Below are 21,217 nucleotides of genomic sequence, written 5' to 3' on the forward strand. Positions count from 1 at the left end.
AAGGTGCCTCCGTAGCCAGGTGGGCAGGAGCAGCAGTGCATAGCACACGCTTCTTGATTAGACCAGGGTTTGAGCCCATGACCACCAAATACGGAGGATGCGAAAAGGTCAGGAAATGACCACCACATATTCCCTGAGTAATATGGTATTAGTTGCTAATGCTCCTAAAAACCAAATAACAACAACAATTTTAAAAGCCTAAAGAAGGAGTAGTTCAAAGCTAAATGTAAAACATGAATGTCCTGTAAAATGCTAAAACAAACGAGATAAATGAGGTGGGATGAAATTAGGACATGTGGGATGAAGTCAGGATAAATGGAATGAAGTTAGGGTATATGTGGTAACTTTAAAATGTAATTTAAGATTCTTTTATTTATTTCTTTGGGAGAAGAATTTTAGCAAGTGAGATGTTTGGAAGAAAAACCGCACCTTTGTTTCTCTTGGGTGGGGCAAAGTCAAGACATATGGAATTGAGTCGGCACAAATGGGATGAAGTCATGGCAAATGTGGTAACTTAAAAATGTAATTTAAGCTCGTCTTATTGCATACACATAGGGCTTTGTTTCTTTAGTCCAGTTTGCAGTATTAATACTAATATGATATTAATGTATTTTGGCTTATAATAGTATAGGCACATAATTAACATTTAAGTATGCATCTAATGTAAAATAAAATAAATATCCAAATTAGCACACAGAAACATAGATGCATCATTTAAAATTGTTCATTGCTTTTGAATATTGGTCCGGAATGCTCCCTATGACAACGGATCTATGTTAGTGTGAATGAACAATGCATTTTTTTTTTTATATAGCTTACTAATTGAGTACATAGTTATTATCTTACTAATTTCCTTATTAAAGTTCACAGGACAGGCACAGCATCTAGTTTAGTTTGGCGACTGATTTTGGATTAGATCACAATGGCTGAAATTTGTTTTACATGTTTTATATACATTGAAACTTCCCTTTAACGGACAGCCATGGGGAACGAGAATTTGTCTGTTAGAGAGAAGTGTCCGCTAACAAGAAGTCTGAGTGAGAAAAAAAAAAGAAAGAAAGAAAAATCGTTAAATGTTTAATGAAAAATTAAATTAAAATATATACAGATTTTGAACAATATTTTTGTAAATAATATACAATTACACACACAAGAGATAAAGAAAAATCGTCAAACGTTTAATGTAAAATTGAATTATATACAGATTTTGCACAATATTTTTGTAAATAATATACAGTGAAACTTCTCCTAACGGACACCTCTCGTTAACGGACATCTCTCTACAATGGACATTTTCAAATTCCCCAACTCACCTCCATTGGTTTTAACGTGTTTGCAGCTTCTGTCTAGCGGACATTCCCTGTAACAGACGCGGACAGGCAATCTGCACTGTTTCGTTTAGATTAGCACTTAATTTAATCTCCCCATAACGGACAGCGGGCGAGCTCACGGCCCTTTTTCTAGGAACGTTTCTTCCACGTATTACCTCAATCGTGTGTTTATTTTCTATTTCCGATTCTCTGAATTTTATCAAGGTTTACGTCCCGGTTCTAAACCCTTTTTCAAGAATTTTAAGGCACGTGTAAAACTTCTGATGAATTCGGTGTGTGCGGGGGGGGGGGGGGGAATATGGTAGGCCTTTCGTCTTTTCAGTTTCAGTTTTCAGTTTTGTTCAGTGTCGTTTGAAGTGCACAATGTCTTCTCGTAAACATTTAACTTTAAAAGATAAAGTCGAACTCATTAATGCGTATGATCGGCAAAAAAATAGTGTTCGCAATCTCGCTGCAAAATTCGAAATCGGGAAAACGCAGGTAAGCGACATCCTAAAGAAAAAAAATGAACTGCTCAAACAATTTTGGCAACACGGAAATGATCAGGTTCAAAAATCATTCCCGAAAACTGTTGGACTTCAAATTTGTCGCGCACGTGCTAAAACAATTCCCATTAATGGGCGTATTATTAGGGAAAAGGCTTTGGAGGTTGCGAAATCTATGGGAGTAAATGAGTTCAAAGCTTCTGTGGGATGGCTAGACAAGTTCAAAACTCGGCATAAAATTTCTTGGAAAACCGTAAGTGGTGAAGGTGGATCTGTTGATACTGGGGTTGTAACAGAGTGGACCGTCAAATTGGAAGATTTATGTCGTGATTTTGAAGTTAAGGATATTTGCAACTGTGATGATACAGGGTTGTTTTTTTAAAGCTCTTCCTGAAAAAACAATGAGTCTTAAAACGAAAAGTGCCAGGGCGGAAAAATTTCTAAGTAACGCTTGACTGTACTATTGTGTACAAATATGCTGGGAGACTTTGAACATCTTCTTGTTATAGGAAACCCACAAAATCCTCGTTGTTTCAAGGGCATAAAGTTGAATCTTTTGGATGTTGACTGGAAGTCTAATAAAAAAGCGTGGATGACACGAGATATCATGAGCGAATGGATAAGTCACTTTAACCAAAACACGATTCGTCAAAACAGAAAAATTATTCTTTTCATGGATAAGGCTGCATCTCACCCGCACATTGAATTGTCCAACATTCAAATCATTTTTCTGCCACCAAACACATCTGCAGAGTGTCAGCCCTTGGATCAAGGGATAATAAAAAATTTTAAACTTCACTACAGAAAACGTGTTTTAAGACATCTCATTGCAAACATGAACGATGTAACATGTGCGAGTGACCTTGCAAAGAAAATCAGCATCCTAGATACGATTCAGTGGATTTCCTCTTCAGTAAACGCAATTAGAAAACAAACTGTCGTGAACTGTAGACGCCTCCGTAGCCAGGTGGGAAGGAGCAGCAGTGCGTAGCACACGCTTCTTGATTAGACCGGGGTTCGAGCCCATCACCACCAAATACGGAGGATGCGGAAAGGTCAGGGAATGACCACCGCATATCCCAGAGCAATATGGCCTTAGTTGCTAATGCTCCTAAAAACCAAATAACATAACATAACATAAGTCGTGAACTGTTTTGTAAAGTCTGGCTTCTCAAATGCAAAAATTGAAGCTGTTAACAGCAATGTGGAGCACCAAGAAGAACAAGAACTTCAACATCTATTGATAATGTACGATACTTCCGCTACAAGTGACCCTGGCTACAAAGATATAGACTCAAACCTCACTACAGAAGATGGTGCTCTAGATATCAACGACATTATCATCGATATTTTTCAAGAAGTTCTTCATGAGGATGAAGAAATGGAAGGAGGTCATTCTGTCGAAGAACATATTAACGACGAACCACCGATGAAAATAGAAGAAGCGCTCATACAAATCAATCGTTTAAAAATGTTTTCTGCCACTGAAGAAGATACTGAAGGACTTTCAATGGTTTCTTCACTCCAAACAAATGTTGAAAACAAAATTTATCAGCCGGAAGAAGGTGCAGAAGAAAATAAGTGATTACTGTATGTATTTTTCTTAAGATAAAGTCATAATATGCATAGCACAATTGTATGTATATTATTTACAAAAATATTGTGCAAAATCTGTATATAATTTAATTTAATTTTACATTAAACGTTTAACGATTTTTCTTGATCTCTTGTGTATGTAATTGTATATTATTTACAAAAATATTGTTCAAAATCTGTATATATTTTAATTTAATTTTACGTTAAACGTTTAACGATTTTTCTTTCTTTCTTTCTCTGTTTTTTTTTTCTCCCTCAGACTTCTTGTTAGCGGACACTTCTCTCTAACGGACACATTTTCGTTCCCCATGGCTGTCCGTTAAAGGGAAGTTTCACTGTACATACAATTGTGCTATGCATATTATGACTTTATCTTAAGAAAAATACATACAGTAATCACTTATTTTCTTCCGCACCTTCTTCCGGCTGATAATTTTGTTTTCAACATTTGTTTGGAGTGAAGAAACCATCGAAAGTCCTTCAGTATCTTCTTCAGTGGCAGAAAACATTTTTAAACGATTGATTTGTATGAGCGCTTCTTCTATTTTCATTGGTGGTTCGTCGTTAATATGTTCTTCGACAGAATGACCTCCTTCCATTTCTTCATCCTCATGAGGAACTTCTTGAACAATATCGATGATAATGTCGTTGATATCTAGAGCACCATCTTCTGTAGTGAGGTTCGAGTCTATATCTTTGTAGCCAGAGTCACTTGTAGCTGAAGAATCGTACATTATCAATAGATGTTGAAGTTCTTGTTCTTCTTGTAGCTCCACATTGCTGTTCACAACTTCAATTTTTGCGTTTGAGAAGCCAGACTTCACAAAACAGTTCACGACAGTTTGTTTTTTAATTGCATTTACTGAAGAGGAAATCCATTGAATCGCATCTAGGATGCTGATTTTCTTTGCAAGGTCACTCGCACATGTTACATTGTTCACGTTTGCAATGAGATGTCTGTAGTGAAGTTTAAAATTTTTTATTATCCCTTGATCCAAGGGCTGACACTCTGCAGTTGTGTTTGGTGGCAGAAAAACGATTTGAATGTTGGACAATTCAATGTGCGGGTGAGATGCAGCCTTATCCATGAAAAGAATAATTTTTCTGTTTTGGTTAAAGTGACTTATCCATTCGCTCATTATATCTCGTGTCATCCACGCTTTTTTATTAGACTTCCAGTCAACATTCAAAAGATTCAACTTTATGCCCTTGAAACAATGAGGATTTTGTGGTTTTCCTATAACAAGAGGTTGTTCAAAGTCTCCCAGTATATTTGTACACAATAGTACAGTCAAGCATTCCTTAGAAATTTTTCCGCCCTGGCACTTTTCGTTTTTTAGACTCATTGTTTTTTCAGGAAGAACTTTAAAAAACAACCCAGTTTCATCACAGTTATAAATATCCTTAGCTTCAAAATCACAACATAAATCTTCCAATTTGACGGTCCACTCTGTTACAACCCCTGTATCAACAGATCTACCTTCACCACTTACGGTTTTCCAAGAAATTTTATGCAGAGTTTTGAACTTGTCTAGCCATCCCACAGAAGCTTTGAACTCATTTACTCCCATAGATTTTGCAACCTCTAAAGCCTTTTCCCTAATAATAGGCCCATTAACGGGAATTTTTTTAGCATGTGCGCAACAAAACCACTCATACGTAACATTGTCAATTTGAAGTCCAACAGTTTTCGGGAATGATTTTTGAACCTGATCATTTCCGTGTTGCCAAAATTGTTTGAGCAGTTAATTTTTTTTCTTTAGGATGTCGCTTACCTGCGTCTTCCCAATTCCCAATTTTGAATTTTGCAGCGAGATTGCAAATACTATTTTTTTGCCTATCGTACGCATTAATGAGTTCGACTTTATCTTTTAAAGTTAAATGTTTACAAGAAGATATTGTGCACTTCACACGACACTGAACAAAACTGAAAACTGAAACTCAAAAGACGAAAGGCCGACCAAATGCCCCCCCCCCCCCTGCACACACCGAATTCATCAGAAGTTTTACACGTGCCTTAAAATTCTTGAAAAAGGGTTTAGAACCGCAATGTAAACCTTGATAAAATTCAGAGAATCGGAAATAGAAAATAAACACACGATTGAGGCAATACGTAGAAGAAAAGTTCCTAGAAAAAGGGCCGTGAGCTCACCCGCTGTCCGGTAGATCAAATTAAGTGTTAATCTAAACGAAGCAGTGCAGATTGCCTGCCCTTACATAGAATGTCTGCTGAAGACTGAAGCTGAAAACATGTTAAAACCAATAGAAGAGAGTTGGGGAATTTGAAAATGTCTGTTGTAGAGAGAGATGTACATAGAGAGAGGTGTCCGTTAGGAGAAGTTTCACTGTAGTTATTATCTTACTAATTTCCTTATTAAGGTTCACAGGCCAGGCACAGCATCTAGTTTAGTTTGGCGGCTGATTTTGGATTAGATCGCAATGGCTGAAATTTGTTTTACATCATTTAGGCTAAATTAAAAAAAAAAAAAAAAAAAAAACATTATGAGGTGTATTTTACATTGGTTTGGTTCTGATTAATAAAATATATCTCACATAATGAAAGAATTATATATATATATTGAAGGTTGTTTCAATGGAGTGTTATCAAATCACATCTATATGTACAATTCTGAATGGGAAGCATTTAAGGAGGCTACTAGGCTTTTCATACCAACTAAGAAATACTATTCAACGTTTATACCTAAATTGATTTCAGGTGACCTAATGAGACTCATGGCAGAGAAGAAAAATACATGGACTCATATAAATTATTAGGAGACACAGATGCCTATGGTAAATATAAGATAATCTGTAATCAAGCCACAAAGAACATTAGGAAAGCAAAGGCAGATTACAACAAGTCTTTGGCAAACGATGCAAAGATAAACAGTAAAGACTTCTTTACTTACGTAAACTCTAGAAGGAAGGGGATGAATCAGATTGGTCTACTTGATATTGATGATTCAATTGTTGATAAACCTGCTAAGGTAGCAGGTTTATCAACAATTGAATAGGTTTAAACTCTGACAGGTAATTAAATGATTTTGTAATAACTGAGAGCAAAGTGGAGGAGAAATTGTTTAAGTTAAACATAAGAAAGGTACCTGGGGTGGATGTATCCAATTATATTAAAGAAAGTAAGCCTTAGCCATAATTATGAAAACTTCCTTGGACTCGGGGGATATCCCCGTGGACTGGAGATGTGCAAATGTGTCCCCAATTCACAAAGGGGGGATCGAAGGGTAACACGAGTAATTACAGACCTGTTAGTCTAACTTCTGTTCCAGGGAAAATAATGGAGTCACTGGTTAAGGAAGCAGATCATCTAGACAAGATTGCAGTTATGGTTCAGGCACAGCATGGGTTTGTTAAGTAGAAGTCTTGTCTGACAAATTTGATTGGATACTATGATATGGTCACAAAGGAACTGGACGCAAAAAATAATTTTGATATCATTTACAGTGTTCTCCCCAGAAAATTTTGCCAGACAAGTGGCATTATGAAGTAGCCGGGTGGGGAAGTGTAATACTTCGTAATATTATAAAATTTTCTGTTATTTATGAATCTGACTTACGCAATCCAGAGCAAAAATTAATTGCATATTTAACATTATATGCACCTGTCGCATTGACCTCTATCGCACAGTATGCTCGAATTAATATTGATCAAGATCAGTGAGCAGTACCATGCAGCACGCGAGAATCGCTTAAATTTTAGCCAGGCGGTCAGTTAAATTCACTGGGTGGTGCACCTATTCAATAGGTCCTGGAGAGAACACTTATATACTTGAATTTTAGGAAAGCTTTGGATACTGTTACACATGGAAGAATACTGTACAAATTGGAGTAGTGTGACATTAGGGGCAAGTTGCTACAATGGATAAAAGGATGGTTGAATGGGAGAAGACAGAGAGTGGTTATCAATGGACACTGTTCTTCATGGACTAATGTTATTAGTGGAGTCCCCCTGGGTTCCGTGTTGGGTGCATTGTTGTTTTCAGTATTTATCAGTGATATTAATGATGGTATATCAGGATTAATGTCTAAGTTTGCAGACGATACGAAGGTTGGCAGGGTTGTTAATGACAGCAATGATCGATCGTATACTACTGCAACTGAAGTTTAACATTAACAAATGTAAAGTACTGCATATGGATAGCATTAACCCCAGAGTAATGTATCAACTGGGTGGTACTACACTCAGTGTAGTGGAGAATGAAAAGGACCTGGGGGTAATTGTGCAGTCAGATATGAAGTTTTCTGAGCAGTGCAGACAGGCAGCAAGAGTAGCTCATGGTGTCTTGTCAATGACATGCAGGAATTTTGCTAGCAGGGATAAGGGAGTGATTGTCCCCTTGTATAAGGCAATGGTCAGGCCACACCTTGAATACTGTATACAGGTCTGGAGGCATAATTTTAGGAAAGATGTGGAGCTGCTGGAATGAGTACAGAGAAGGGCAGTGAGATTGGTGAGTGGAATAAAAGATTGCTGTTACCAAGAAAGGCTTAAATTCTGCAAATTGTAGCTTCTGGAGACTAGGCACTTGTGGGGTGATCTAATTGAGGTGTATAGAGCCTTGTATGGTTTGAGCAAGCTCAGTGCTTGATGGGATTCTTTCTGTTGTGTAGATTACTCACCTGCGGGGACATAAATTCAAATTGAGGAGAAAATTGTAGAATAGATGTGCGAATATCGAAGAGACAGATCATCAGAAAAAGACTTTTGGAAATACGTTTGCCGAGAAAAGTACCCAAATGTAAAAAAATGCAGTGAAATTTTAAATTCCTGTTTTGGTTCCACATATCTATGTGAATCTGCCTTTTCGTATTTGAAAGAAACAAAGAAGATTTGCTCTACTCTTACGGACTTGCATACAGAAGATTCTTTACAGTTGGCCTTATCACAGTATATCCCTGATTCTGAAAGCTTGGCAGATGACATTAAGACACAAACTTCACATAAATTGAAAATTTAAATATGTATGAATTTAAAATAAGAATTCTGAAATGTATTGGATTTTAAAATTTATAAACAGCATTTTTCGATATGTGTTGATTAACTTTTTTAACCATGTGCAATTAAATTCTTGAGATGGTAGATCGCAGCACATTTTGAAGGAAAAAAGTAGATCGCATCACAAATTAAGTTGGCCACCCCTGTTCTAGCGTGTTGACACATTGCCAGATCATGCTAACAAGGAAACTTGAGGGCACTGACATCCTGGGTGGCAGTTCTCCAACATTAAAATGAGCAGATTTTTTTATGTTTAGGTTTGGGCAACAAAATGAAAACTACAACCTTTTCTTGTTGAGGTGGGGGTTGCATCCAGACTCCTACCAGTCTTGCATAGCCCTACATATTGTGAGAAAAGACTAAAAAAAATAACAAAAATAGAAATTGAAAAAAAAAAAAAAAAAAAAAAACTTATTGATTCATAATGCTTCTAGTCATCTGGATAACCTTGATATCCTCCAGCATGAGTTTGTTAAGGGGAAATCTTGCTTGGCCAATTTGATTGGATACTATGATGTGGTCAAAAAGTAACTGAATTAAAAAAAAATAATTTTGATATCATATACTTGGATTTCAGAAAAGCTTTTGATACTGTTGCATATAGAAGGCTGCTGTACAAATGGGAGCAGTATGGCATTAAGGGAAAATTGCTGTTATAGATAAAAGGGTGGTTGGAATGGGAGAAGACAGAGTGATTATCAAGGGGCACTGCTTCTTATTATTTGAGTCTTCCCCAGGATTCAGTGCTGAGTGCATTGTTGTTTTCAATATTTCTTAATGATATTGATGAAGGTATATCAGGCTTAATGTCTAAGTTCACAGATGATACAATGGTTGGCAGTGTGGTTAATGGCAGTAATCACGGTAAGTCACTGCAATAAGATCTAGGAAAATTAGATTGATGGGTTGATAAATGGCAGTCGAAGTTTAACAAGAAAAGTTTGAAAAATTCAAGGTATGCCATATGAATAGCAGTAATCCCAGATTAACATAACCAACTATGTGTTATTACACCCGAGGAATTGGAAAATGAAAAAGACTGAGTTATTGTGTAGTCAGATATGAAATTCTTTGAGCAGGACAGACAAGCTGCTAGGACAGCCCTTGGGATGTTGTCATTGATATGCAGGAACTTTGCTAGCAGGGAAAGAGGTGATTATCCCCTTGTACAACTCCATTGTTAGGCTGCATCTTGAGTAGTGTATATCTAGGTCTGGAGACCTCACTTTAGGAAGGATGTGCTGGAACATGTGCAGAGAAAAGCAACCAGATTGGTGAAAGGAACAAAAGGGTGTTCTTACCAAGAAAGGTTTCAGTTCTGGAAATTGCAGCATCTGGAGACCAGGCATTATTTACTGTGTTCCAGAATAATCATATCAGTTTGCATTCAGTCCTCTGATACCAGAAATTGTTATGAAATTTTGACATTTTTTTTTTTTTTAAACCCTTCTGTTTTCAAAAACAACAACATTTTTTTTGGTTCCTTTTGTTATCAGGAACACGCTTTTTAATTTATGACGTACAATTTAGAATTGGTCCATATATTGCTAAATTTGTTTCTTACATTTTCAGCTACTTGGTAATGATTTAGTAATTAATCTGTTAGATAAAGTGTGATTTTCCAATTAAAATTAATGTTGTTGATCCCTTTAGGATGGCATTCATGTTGAAATGAGCCTTTACTATATTCTTGATCATAGATTCCATTATTTTCCCCACTATATAAGTCAAACATTCAAGTCTGTTGCTGCCCATTTCCTCTGTAGTTCCACTTGTGTAGACTGGAAAGATGTTGGTATACATTTCCATTCCAGGGAAATTACCTCTGAATCCAGTAATGATCTTATAATTAATTTTATGTACTTATTTATGGTCTTTTTTGGTGTGCAAAGGTGAAGATTCAGGTGTAGATAATGCCTTTCCTGGATCTGAAGAGAACTATATCCACTTTGGTTTTAGCTCTTTTCACCTGCAAGTCATTCCTCATAGATATTCAGCATTTTATGTATATCATTTTAACAAAAGTCAGATAGTATGTGTTTTTTAGTTTATTTATTTTATAATTTATTTCAAACTTTTTATACTTTAAGTATAAGCAAGTTTGTTTGTTTGCAGTTTCTTAATAATGAAAGTTCTGCATTTGAAGATCAAAAAAAGGAAAATGATAGTGAAGCAGTAACTTTTTCCACAAGGGAATTAACAGAAGAAGGTAAGAACTTTTAAATAAATAGTTATCCCTGACATTTGTTGATTATCATAGAGAAAGCCAAAAGATAAGTTGTGGCAGTCCTTTTTATACAGCAAAAATGTTTATTATTATTATTAGCCATATGGTGCAAGGAAGCCAGAGGCTTATGCTGCACCAGCCAAAAAAAAAAAAAAAAAATTCTGAATTACCCTATCGAGAGAGAGAGAGAAAGAAAACAAGAGTCAGAAGTAGAAGGAATCACAAGAAAGAGAAGAATGATGATATCCAGCTCAGGACCCTGGATGTGCCAAGCTCATACTCACCAGATGTGAGCCCCTGTTACTAAAGGTTAAACATAATACAGTCAGTTTGTCAAATTTGGTGTTTTAAATGTTAATAACTATAAATATTTTATTTTTTTTGAAGCAATATGAAATTTTATTTTGAGCAAAGATTCTGTTATTTTCATTTCATAATGTCATTCTTCTCTTCCTTAGAACATAAAAAAATTTTCAAACTCCTTCTTAGAAATAGCAAATTTAATAAAGGAATTGAGGAAGCTATTGCCTTCATATAATTTAACTTTTTCTTTTTCTTTACTTCACATTACACATACAGATTTTTCTACCTCATCTGCTATATAGAAAAAATTGGTATCCAGCTTTATATGTTTCTAGCTACATTCTTATATACACCCCCTCACAAATTAATATCCTTTTTGTCCCTGTAACATAACACATTTTGACACTCATCTTTCATTCCATCTCAGTAAGAACATCATCATCGTTTAATAGCTTATCCCAGACATTACCAATAAGTATGCTTCGAAAAACTAAAGGTGTGCTACAAAGATTTAACATATTTTTGTTGCACCATTGAGTTTTGCTGATGTATGCTTCCCACTCTAAAACTCATAATTGGCATAACTTAATACAGCACACCATTGGATATAATTTAAAGTAGTTAATTCTAGAGACAGAGCTGACTCTAGATTCTGTGTGGCCTAATGCCGCAGTTTTGACACCTACCTCACCATTTTAATTTTTAAAGTAGTTCTGACTTAGAGATTCTTATGGTGCAGTACGTACATTTAAGCCAAAAAAAAGATGAATTTTTGTGAAAAAATTTGCAAGATATGGAATATTTCTGTATCTGCTCGTTTACTTTCAGGCCCAAAATTGAACAACTGTCTTGTACTCACCACTTGCAGATCTCCCATTAACGTTGCTTAATTAATTTTATTTATTTTAAGAAAATAAATCACTAAAAATTTTAAATTTTTATTGGTTATTACTTAAAATTAAATAAAAGAAATCAGATAAGTTTTTTAACTCACAGAGATACCATTTAATTTGCATTATAATAAATTCGACAGATATAATAAATTCAACAGATATACAAGAATTACAATCAACATTGAATACATATCAGTAGGAAGGAAAACAAAAGGACAGATGTTTGCATGAAGACTGAGCAAGTGTGCCACAAAAAAAGAAAAAGTTGGGAACCACTTGTTTATTCCATGCACTCTGTTGTGTTTATTCCAACTTACAGCCAAGTTGTAAATAGCATTTTTTATTTTGTATTATATTATATTATCAAAAAAAAAAAGAAAACATGCTTTTCAGTTGTTTCCTTTGATACAAATGTTTACAGCTGAGTGCGACTCCCTGATCCGTAGATTATATAAGGAGTGTGGTATTGAAGGTAAGAAATGAGGCATTTGTGGTTAGCACAATTGTTATGATCACCATTTCCAACATCATGTGGAAAAGGCCTAGGCAAGGGTGTGCCATAGTTTATCTTGAAAAAATGCTGGTTTTTCATCCATCAGACAGGCACAATGATCACAGAATATGTGCCATTACAGATGCAACATACAGTCACCTTATAGCTTAACTGCTTTGGCACTGAAAACACATACACTAAGTAAAAAAGTGCTTGACATTGTAATTATTTCTTGATAAAATTTCATTGGAAGGATGTGTATAGGTGCACTGGAGACTTACTTGCCTTAAAGCCCAAAGGTTTTTATAGTAAACAATATTCTGTAATTTTCTATTGCTGATTTCACTGCTCAGGTTCTTCCATCTCACTGAGTCGGCTTTCAGCTGTAAAGGTTGATGTGAACTACTGGGTTATCAATAACTTCCCTGTATCCATTATGTAAGCATCCAATCTGATTTTCATTGGGTTTGACTCTTACAATGATATGAAAATACCCTGTTTTGTCCTTTGTTCTCTTACTAGAGATTTCTTGCCCTTTGCTAGCCCAACCAATTCTGAGACTGTTGTAACTTGATACTTCAGAGCTTTTTATTGCTCTGTATTTGTTATATTAAACTTTTTTTTTTTTTTTTTTGCTATATTAAACTAGCAAGTTCATTATTCATCCACCTCAGCATTCTCTTCATAGCATATTTTCTTCCTAGTATACGTGCATTTATGTCATCTGTGACAGCAGCTTTAAAGTTATTTCAAAATTCACCTATATTCTCCCTCTCTATGCTGTCTTTCCACTTGATAAAGCCATGCTGAAATTTAAACCCCTGCCATTTCCTTTGTCATAGTGTAAGTTTGATTAACATAGAAAACATATGGTTACTGTATGATGCTATGACAAAGTTTTCCACAGTCATATTTAGTTTACAATTGTGATCTTGACAGTTTTTGTTTTATATTTTATTTTTCTTGTTTTTTTAACCTTAAGATGTATAATGTGATTACGCTTGACAATTTCACGAAAAAATAATATTCTATAACTGCAGTAGTATTAACAGTAGTAGTGTTTACTGTTCCTTTAGAATATCGGATTCCTTTAGTAATTTTTCTGGAGTACTTGAAGACAAGCAGAAGTAATAGTGGAGCACCCAGATATTAAAGTATTGTAGAAAGATGTCAGAAAAAACCAGCAAGGACTAAGTTCCAGCATTTCTGAATTTGTAGTTTCTTGGTCATTGTTTTCGTTTTAACACAAAAGCAACTAAGGCTATTAGCATCGGTGTACATATTAGGTCTATAAATTTTTGTATTCTTTTGTCAGTTTGGTCAGGTTATTTTTCTGGATTAAAAAAACCTGAGTTTCTGTAAGAGGGTCATACAATTGTTTCCTCAGATTTACTGACTCATCCACAGTGTGTAAATGGCCCGTTAAAAGATCCTTCCTTCCTTGACAGGATTCAAACCCACGCCATTTGCCACATTATGTGGAATATCCAACTTTCCACTGCATGAAAAACTTAGCAGGAACATTACATTTAAATCTGATCACAAAAGTATAGCAAGCAACAATTTGCTGCGGGAATCCTCGCCCCCCCCCCACCCTCTGTAAATCACTAAAAGAATATCATCAATTAAATTCCTTCAGAAAGAAAAGTTTTTGCAGCTCTTAAAATGCTACCCATGGGATTCTCTTAAAAATATTCCTATACAGGACGCCACCTTTCTTCTTATAAAATGACTGAATCAACTGAAAACAGAGTCAGCATCCAAACTTGTTAGAATATCTTCTCACTCCAAACCTTGGTTCAAATCCCACCTGAAACCATACTTTAAAAATAAACAAAAATGCCATAGACAGTGAAGAAATACGGCACTTCATCAGCACATATAAAATATAAAAAGAGCAGAGCATTGTTTCAACTCAAAAAAATTCAGTCATTCAAAAATTATGTTATATCCACGCTAAAGCACAACAAAAGAGCACTTTCTACAAAAACAACAGCTACCTTACAGAATGATCTAGTTTTTGAATGGATAAGATGCAATATGGAAACAAGCAATTCTGACATTTGCACTGAAGGTATACAAAACAGATTTATAGCATTCAATTCTTATGAACAAGCAGAAAATGTGCAGCATGATGTGTCTCCAGGTCAAGCCCTGCTAATTAACCAACTTGTGAACAAGAATACAGTTCAGCATGCAGTTAACCAAAATACGTCCTGATAGTAGTGAAGGTCCTGACAGCATCCCTGGTTTTATTATTAGATTGTCCAGTGTATACATCATTGATTCGCTAGTGCGTATCATTTCCAGGTGCATCTCCCAGCCATTCCTTCCAAGACAGTGGAAAACTTTCAGGATTACACTGATTCCTAAAAAAGCTTGCAGAAATAACCATCCCAGCCATCGGCCAATTGCTGTTTCGTTAATAATTACTAAAATTATTGAAAAAAATCATGCTACCATATCTTCAACATGCAATCTTCGCTAATGCACCTGTCAATATGCATTTTGGTCTTAGAGGGTGCTCCACAACAACAAGCCTAGGTGACACCATTGTATGCATCCAAACTGCATTTCAAGATAAGGCACAATGCGATGTATTTTATTTTGACATCAAAGGTGCTTTCGAGAACATAGATCTCAAAAAAGCTTTTGAAATACTAAAAAATCATTTTCTCATTGACACAATGATTATTTCCTATCTTCAATACAGCCTAAATTGCAGACTTCTCCTCTTCCCCACTAGTACTGACAATATTCTGGTCACAACCTCAACAGGCATTCCTCAAGGAGCCGTTCTCTCCAGTACGATATTTTCAGCATCTCTTCAACCACTTCTACAAGAAAATCCAAATCTACTGGCATATGCCGATGATTTAAAGTTATTTATAATCTCCAAAGCCAGTGATGATATTCGCAACATTATCAATGATGTGCGAATTCACAGATTTGTGAAATCATCAAGTACCTAAAAGATCTCAATCTGAATATAAATTCAAGCAAATCTGTTCAAATTACTTATTACCTTCAGAAACAACCCAACCACATAGAAATAAAAATTGCAGATGCCCAAATCCCAAATGTTTATGCTCACAAAGACCTTGAGTTGTTTTTGATAAAAATCTCACCTTTAATGCCCACTATTTATATGTTGCTCAAAAAATTCAAAAATCAAAATGGTTAATCAAACAAGAAACAACAGCAATTCAAGACAGAAAAACAATCATTAAGCATGTTCAAAGATGCATCTTTCCCATTCTGTCCTATGCTTCCGAAATCTGGTCTGGTGCTCCTCAAGTAACCGTCAATAAATTCCGTGCCCTAGACTATTGGGTTCTTAGATGGCTCAATAGTAAGCTTCATTTTCCCCATACAATATCCAGGCAACAGCTTTATGAAAACCTAAAAACAAAGCCTCTGCAACAGATGATCAGCAATTCTGGAGTCATGCTTCTTGCAAAGTTAATCACTTCTGCATGCAATGCACCAAACTTAGCCAATATAATAGCTGCCCCCAACAAGGAAAATTCAAGAAACCAGCAATTCAAATCCAACCTCTCCAGGCTCAAACAAATGGACAGAATGTTCCCCAATGCATTCCTTCACCTCATAAATCATCACAACATTGATTGCAACAGGTTAATCAACTCTGAAGCCTACAGGAGTCATTTTAGGAAGAAGCCTACTTCATTTTATCTCTGATAAAATGAAGAAAAATAATCCAACCCAGTAATTGCAACTGAAAGCCAAATGTCCTGTTCTGCAATTTTTTATTTGTTTTAAATTCATAACTAAAATACCTAGTCATTATTAATGTCTATATCGGATATATGTACATAGCAGATAATTGATTATTTTATGTCATTTCCTTTGTATTATTACCTGCCCTTAGCCATGTGCTGTGATGGGCTTGCTGTATTTGCAATAAATGAATATTATTTATTTATTTATTATGCTATCCAAAGGCTCCATGTGGGTCTGCTGTTGTTTTTATCAAGTCATACATTGAATAGAAGCTATCCAACAAACTGACTTTGTAATCAGCAATAGCAGATGAAAATTACTTTAAAGTGACTCATTCTGATCAGCCTTACCACCAAATAATTCTCTTTAGAGTTTCACTATGTTAAAATCCCACTGAATAGCAGTGAACAAAAATCAGTCAAATACAGGCATACCTCGGTTAACGTTACCTCTGATAACGAAGCTTCGATATAACGAAGTCGGCAATTTCAAGCCCCATTTAACATAAAAAAAAAAAAATATTCCAGTTTAATCACCTGAAATCTAAACAAACTGAAGAAATTACGGAAACCTTTGGGGCTTCTCGTGGTTGGTTCGAGAAATTTAAAAAACGGGCCAGGATTCATAGTGTAAAATTAACAGGAGAAGCTGCAAGTGCAGATGTTGAAGCTGCAAATAAGTTTCCAGAAAAACTAAAGGAAATAATTGAACGTGAAAATTTTCCAAATTTGGTGTTCAATCTTGACGGAAGCGGTTTGTTCTGGAAACGGCTACCAACAAAACGCTTCATTTCTATTGAAGAAAAATCAGCTGCTGGATTCAAAGCAGCCAAAGACCGTTTAACGTTACTCTTTGGATCAAATGCCTCTGGCAATTATAAATTAAAATTGTTATTAGTTTACCATTCAGAAAATCCGAGGGTGTTAAAAGGTAACATAAAAATGAATTTACCTGTAATATGGAAAGCAAATAGAAAAGCATGGGTTACCAAGGAGTTATTTACTGATCGGTTTGTTAACCACTTTTGTCCTGAAGTAAAACGGTATTGTCAAAAAAAAACAAATTTGAAGAAAAAGCTCTTTTGTTGTTAGACAATGCTCCAGGACATCCTACTAATCTTAACACTTTGGACACATGCATTCCTGTCAAAGTTGTGTTTCTTCCAGCAAACACAACTTCCCTGATTCAACCATTGGATCAGGGAGTAAAAGCATCATTTAAAGCTTATTATATGCGTCGAACATTAAGCAGTTTAACTGAACTAGAGGATAAAGAGGAAATGACAGTTAAAACTTTTTGGAAAAACTACACCATTAAAAACGCAATTGAAAACATTGATAGTTCTTGGAAAGAAGTCACTAAGAAATGCTTAAATGGAGTTTGGTGCAAAATATGGCCAGAAGTTGTACTAGAAGAAGAAAATAACATCCAAGAAATTAGAAATGAAGTTATCCAGATGGCTTAATCAATAGGTTTCGAAAATGTCGATGAAGAGGATGTTAGAAATTTATTGAATACAGAAGATGGTTTTTCAGTGGAAGATTTAGAAAACATTGTTAGCAACGAAGACAAAGATAATGAAGACGAAGTTAAAGCAGTTCCTGTCGAAAAAGTGTTAACAACCAAAGATTTAAAAAGGTGCTTAAATGACATTGAAAACGTTTTAAATTTTTTTTAGTGAAAATGATCCTGATTTAGGAAGAAGTGTTATTGTTAAGCGATCAGTGTTAAATGCAATAACTCCTTATAGGCAATTGTTAAATGAAAGAGAAAAAGAGCATAAACAATCAACTTTAGACTCATATTTTAAAATGTGATTTCACTTTGTATGTAAGTTGACTGTTTATTTAATAAAACTTTTCTTTGTTCGAAAAAAAAGCTTTTCATTTTCTTTACGTAGGAACGTATCCCTATTCTAGCCATAGTATTTTTACCTCTTAAAACGAAGTTTCGCTTAACGAAGTAATTTCGTGGAACGCATCCTATTCGTTATTCGAGGTATGCCTGTATAAGAAATATGAAAATGCATTATTTGAATTCATTCAAAAATGAATTCAGACTTATAAACAGCTTTGATTGTGATTCAGTTATTTTTATTCTTATTCATTAAATATGATCACAAATAAACTTGTCACTATAACTCAAAACAAATGTTCAGCTGTTTTTATATTGGCAGTGGGGGTTACTGGAAAGTAATGTTCTTTTGTAAAAACAAAAAAATTTTTTTTTTTTTTTTTTATAAACAGGTTTATTTTTTAACGACTTGTATAACGGCTATCATTATCAAGAATAGTTGTCCATCTTGAAACCGACTTATCAGTTCCCTCTAAAAAACAAAAATTGGTTGAAGCAAAGAATTTCAAGAGCCCAGATTTTTATTTCGGGGTTTTACCACATAGTGTTTAGGAGATCCAACTAAATAGTAATTTGGAGATAATGTCAGGGGAGTAAGACAGTGTGGCCAAACTTTAGTTCAACCTGGAGAGATTGTGTAAGGCTCATGAGGTAGAATCTTTTTTTTTCAGCCTGGCCTGTACTTGTTAACAGGAGAAACTGTTTACCCAGATGGGATACTCATAAATAGTAGTGATGCAAGAACATTTGTCAATGCTATTGAGGCAGTGTTAAGTGGTTGAAAGACTGCTACTTTGGTGGGGGGGATACATGGACTAAGGCCCCGGGTGCCAAGCATTCCGTGGCCAAGCGATCTAGTGCGTTTCTCAAAGCGAACTATCTAAAGAGCTTTTGCCATTGTATATATTCTGTTTATTTCTGAATACCGTTTTCTTCATTTTATATTTAAGTAACTCTTTCATTCTACAAGGAGTAGGCAAAGACCCAGAAAGGAAAGAAACCTTTCTGTTTCGTTTTCTTTATTACTAATACAACTAATAGTCGCTTAGTCACCTCGTGGCACTGCTCCTGCCTCCCCGTGGCGGGGCCAGTAATCTGGGTGGTAAAGACAAACCCCCAGGGCCAAAAGGAGCCGACATGGATATAAGTAACTATCCACTGTTAGAGCCCTCGAGCTCAAGATCAGAAATTCCTGACATCGACCATGACTCCAGTCGTCCGAAACGACTACAGACGGAAAATCAGAATAAAGACCTGACAGCATTTCTTATAATGCACTCATTATTCACGCAACCTGTTGGAAAACTATCGTCTTTTCTTATACAGAAATGTTTAGAATCGGTTTGTGGATCTAAAATGGTTAAGTGTCTCCAATCTGGAGACCTTCTAATTGAAACGTCTAAGACAACTCACTCAGAAAAGCTGTTAAAATTAACATCATTTAACAGTATTCCAGTGTCAGTTACACCCCATAACACTCTTAACACCTCTAGAGGCGTTATCAGCGAATGGGATTTGCTATCCGTGTCAGAAGAAGAGATAATACAAGAACTCAGGGAACAAAAAGTGACTTATGCGTTGAGAATAATGACCAAAAAAGATGGCAACCTACTACCAACCAGGTACATCATTTTGACATTTAGTACTCCAACTCTTCCATCTTCTGTTAAAGCAGGTTATTTAAACTGCAAGATTCGGCCCTACATCTCAAATCCCATTCGCTGCTTTAAGTGCCAGAAGTATGACCATTCTCAGACGGCATGCCGAGGCGATGCTGTGTGTCCTATTTGTGGCTCTAAGGAGCATTCCCAAGGAGACTGTACAGCTTCCACTCCTACTTGCCCTAACTGCAAAGGAAGCCATCCTGCCTTTTCTAAAGCATGTGACCTTTGGAAAACAGACAAACAAATCCAAAAATATAAGGTGGAGCATAAAGTCACATACCCTGAAGCAAGGAAGCAAATACCTGTTAACCATGCTTAGCCGATCATACGCATTGGTCACTGAAAACAGCTGGTCAATTGCAACTCAAACAGATGTCTCCATAGAACCAAACATTTCATTTGCCACTTGGGCCAAAACTATGCTAACGTGCAATAAAAAATCTACAGTTAATGAAACCAGTAACATGCCAATCAGTATCCCAACTGATGCCATCTCAACCTTGCCCGAAAGAACAAAATCTGTTAGTGTTGAAAATCAAAAGACAATGAAACCACGCTATAGCAACATGGAAATGGAGGTTCAGTCAGAGGACGAAGACACAGTACTAGAATTACATGCCAATGATACCATGGACACAGAACGCCCAACCTTTCCCAGAAATGAAAAATCAAAACAAAATAGACAGAAACCTCAGAAAAAACAGTCAAATCAATCTTCCTCAAATAAACCCAATCAATGAACAAATTCCTACAATGGAACTGCAGAGGATTACGCAGTAATATAGATGATCTGAATGATTTACTCATGCAAACTAACGCATTAGGAGTATGCTTACAGGAAACATTTTTATCACCAAAAGTTTCACTCAAATTCAAAAACTATACTATGTTTAGGCGAGACAGGGATTCTGACTCTTCTTCTCGTGGAGGGGTAGGTATCCTTGTCAAAACTACCATACCATCAAGACATCTCCAACTAGAAACCTCCCTAGAAGTTATAGCAGTTCGGATGGCAATGGGAATATGATTAACTCTTGCATCTGTTTATATACCACCTAATTATCCTTGTTCCCAGACTGAACTTGACAACCTTTTAACACAACTGCCGCCTCCTGTCTGTTTACTCGGTGATTTTAACGGTCACCATCCATTGTGGGGATCCTCCACTATGGATAAGAGAGGCCAATTAATTGAAACATTCCTAGATAACCATAATCAGACTGTATTAAATACTGGCTCTCCAACTCATGTTCAATTACCTACAGGTACAACATCTGCCATAGACTTATCCATCTGTTTAGCATCTCTTTTTCCAAGTATGGAATGGTTGGTGTTGAATGATCCATTTCACAGTGACCATTTTCCCATCATCATCAGCTCAATTCAAACACAGGTCGTATCATGCCCTCAAGCCCGTACATCTTGGAATTTCCACAAAGCAGACTGGAAAAACTACTCTACTTGTGTCCTACTAAACAAATAGTATGTACATTAGCAACATATTGATGATGTAACTGAACACATTACCAGCCATATATTATCAGCAGCCAAAATTTCCATTCCAAAATCCAACCAGAGCAAGCGGGTACACAAAAACCAGTGGTGGAATCAAGA

At 35.8% G+C, this 21,217-nt stretch overlaps 1 protein-coding gene across 4 annotated transcripts in view; it reads left to right on the forward strand.

Moving 5' to 3' along the window:
- Positions 1 to 21,217, forward strand: part of Ehbp1 (Eps15 homology domain containing protein-binding protein 1) — a 524,539-nt gene that overhangs the window by 262,159 nt on the left and 241,163 nt on the right. For all 4 annotated transcript variants that reach the window (XM_090376583.1, XM_090376585.1, XM_090376584.1 and 1 more), the window contains one exon: positions 10,541 to 10,634. In XM_090376583.1, coding sequence (XP_090232709.1) covers positions 10,541 to 10,634 — 94 coding nt within the window. The remainder of the gene's footprint in view (positions 1 to 10,540; positions 10,635 to 21,217) is intronic.

Source organism: Mastigoproctus giganteus, chromosome 6 (assembly GCF_048544385.1).
Source record: "Mastigoproctus giganteus isolate SK-2022 chromosome 6, ASM4854438v1, whole genome shotgun sequence".
Taxonomy (NCBI): Eukaryota; Metazoa; Arthropoda; class Arachnida; order Uropygi; family Thelyphonidae; genus Mastigoproctus; species Mastigoproctus giganteus.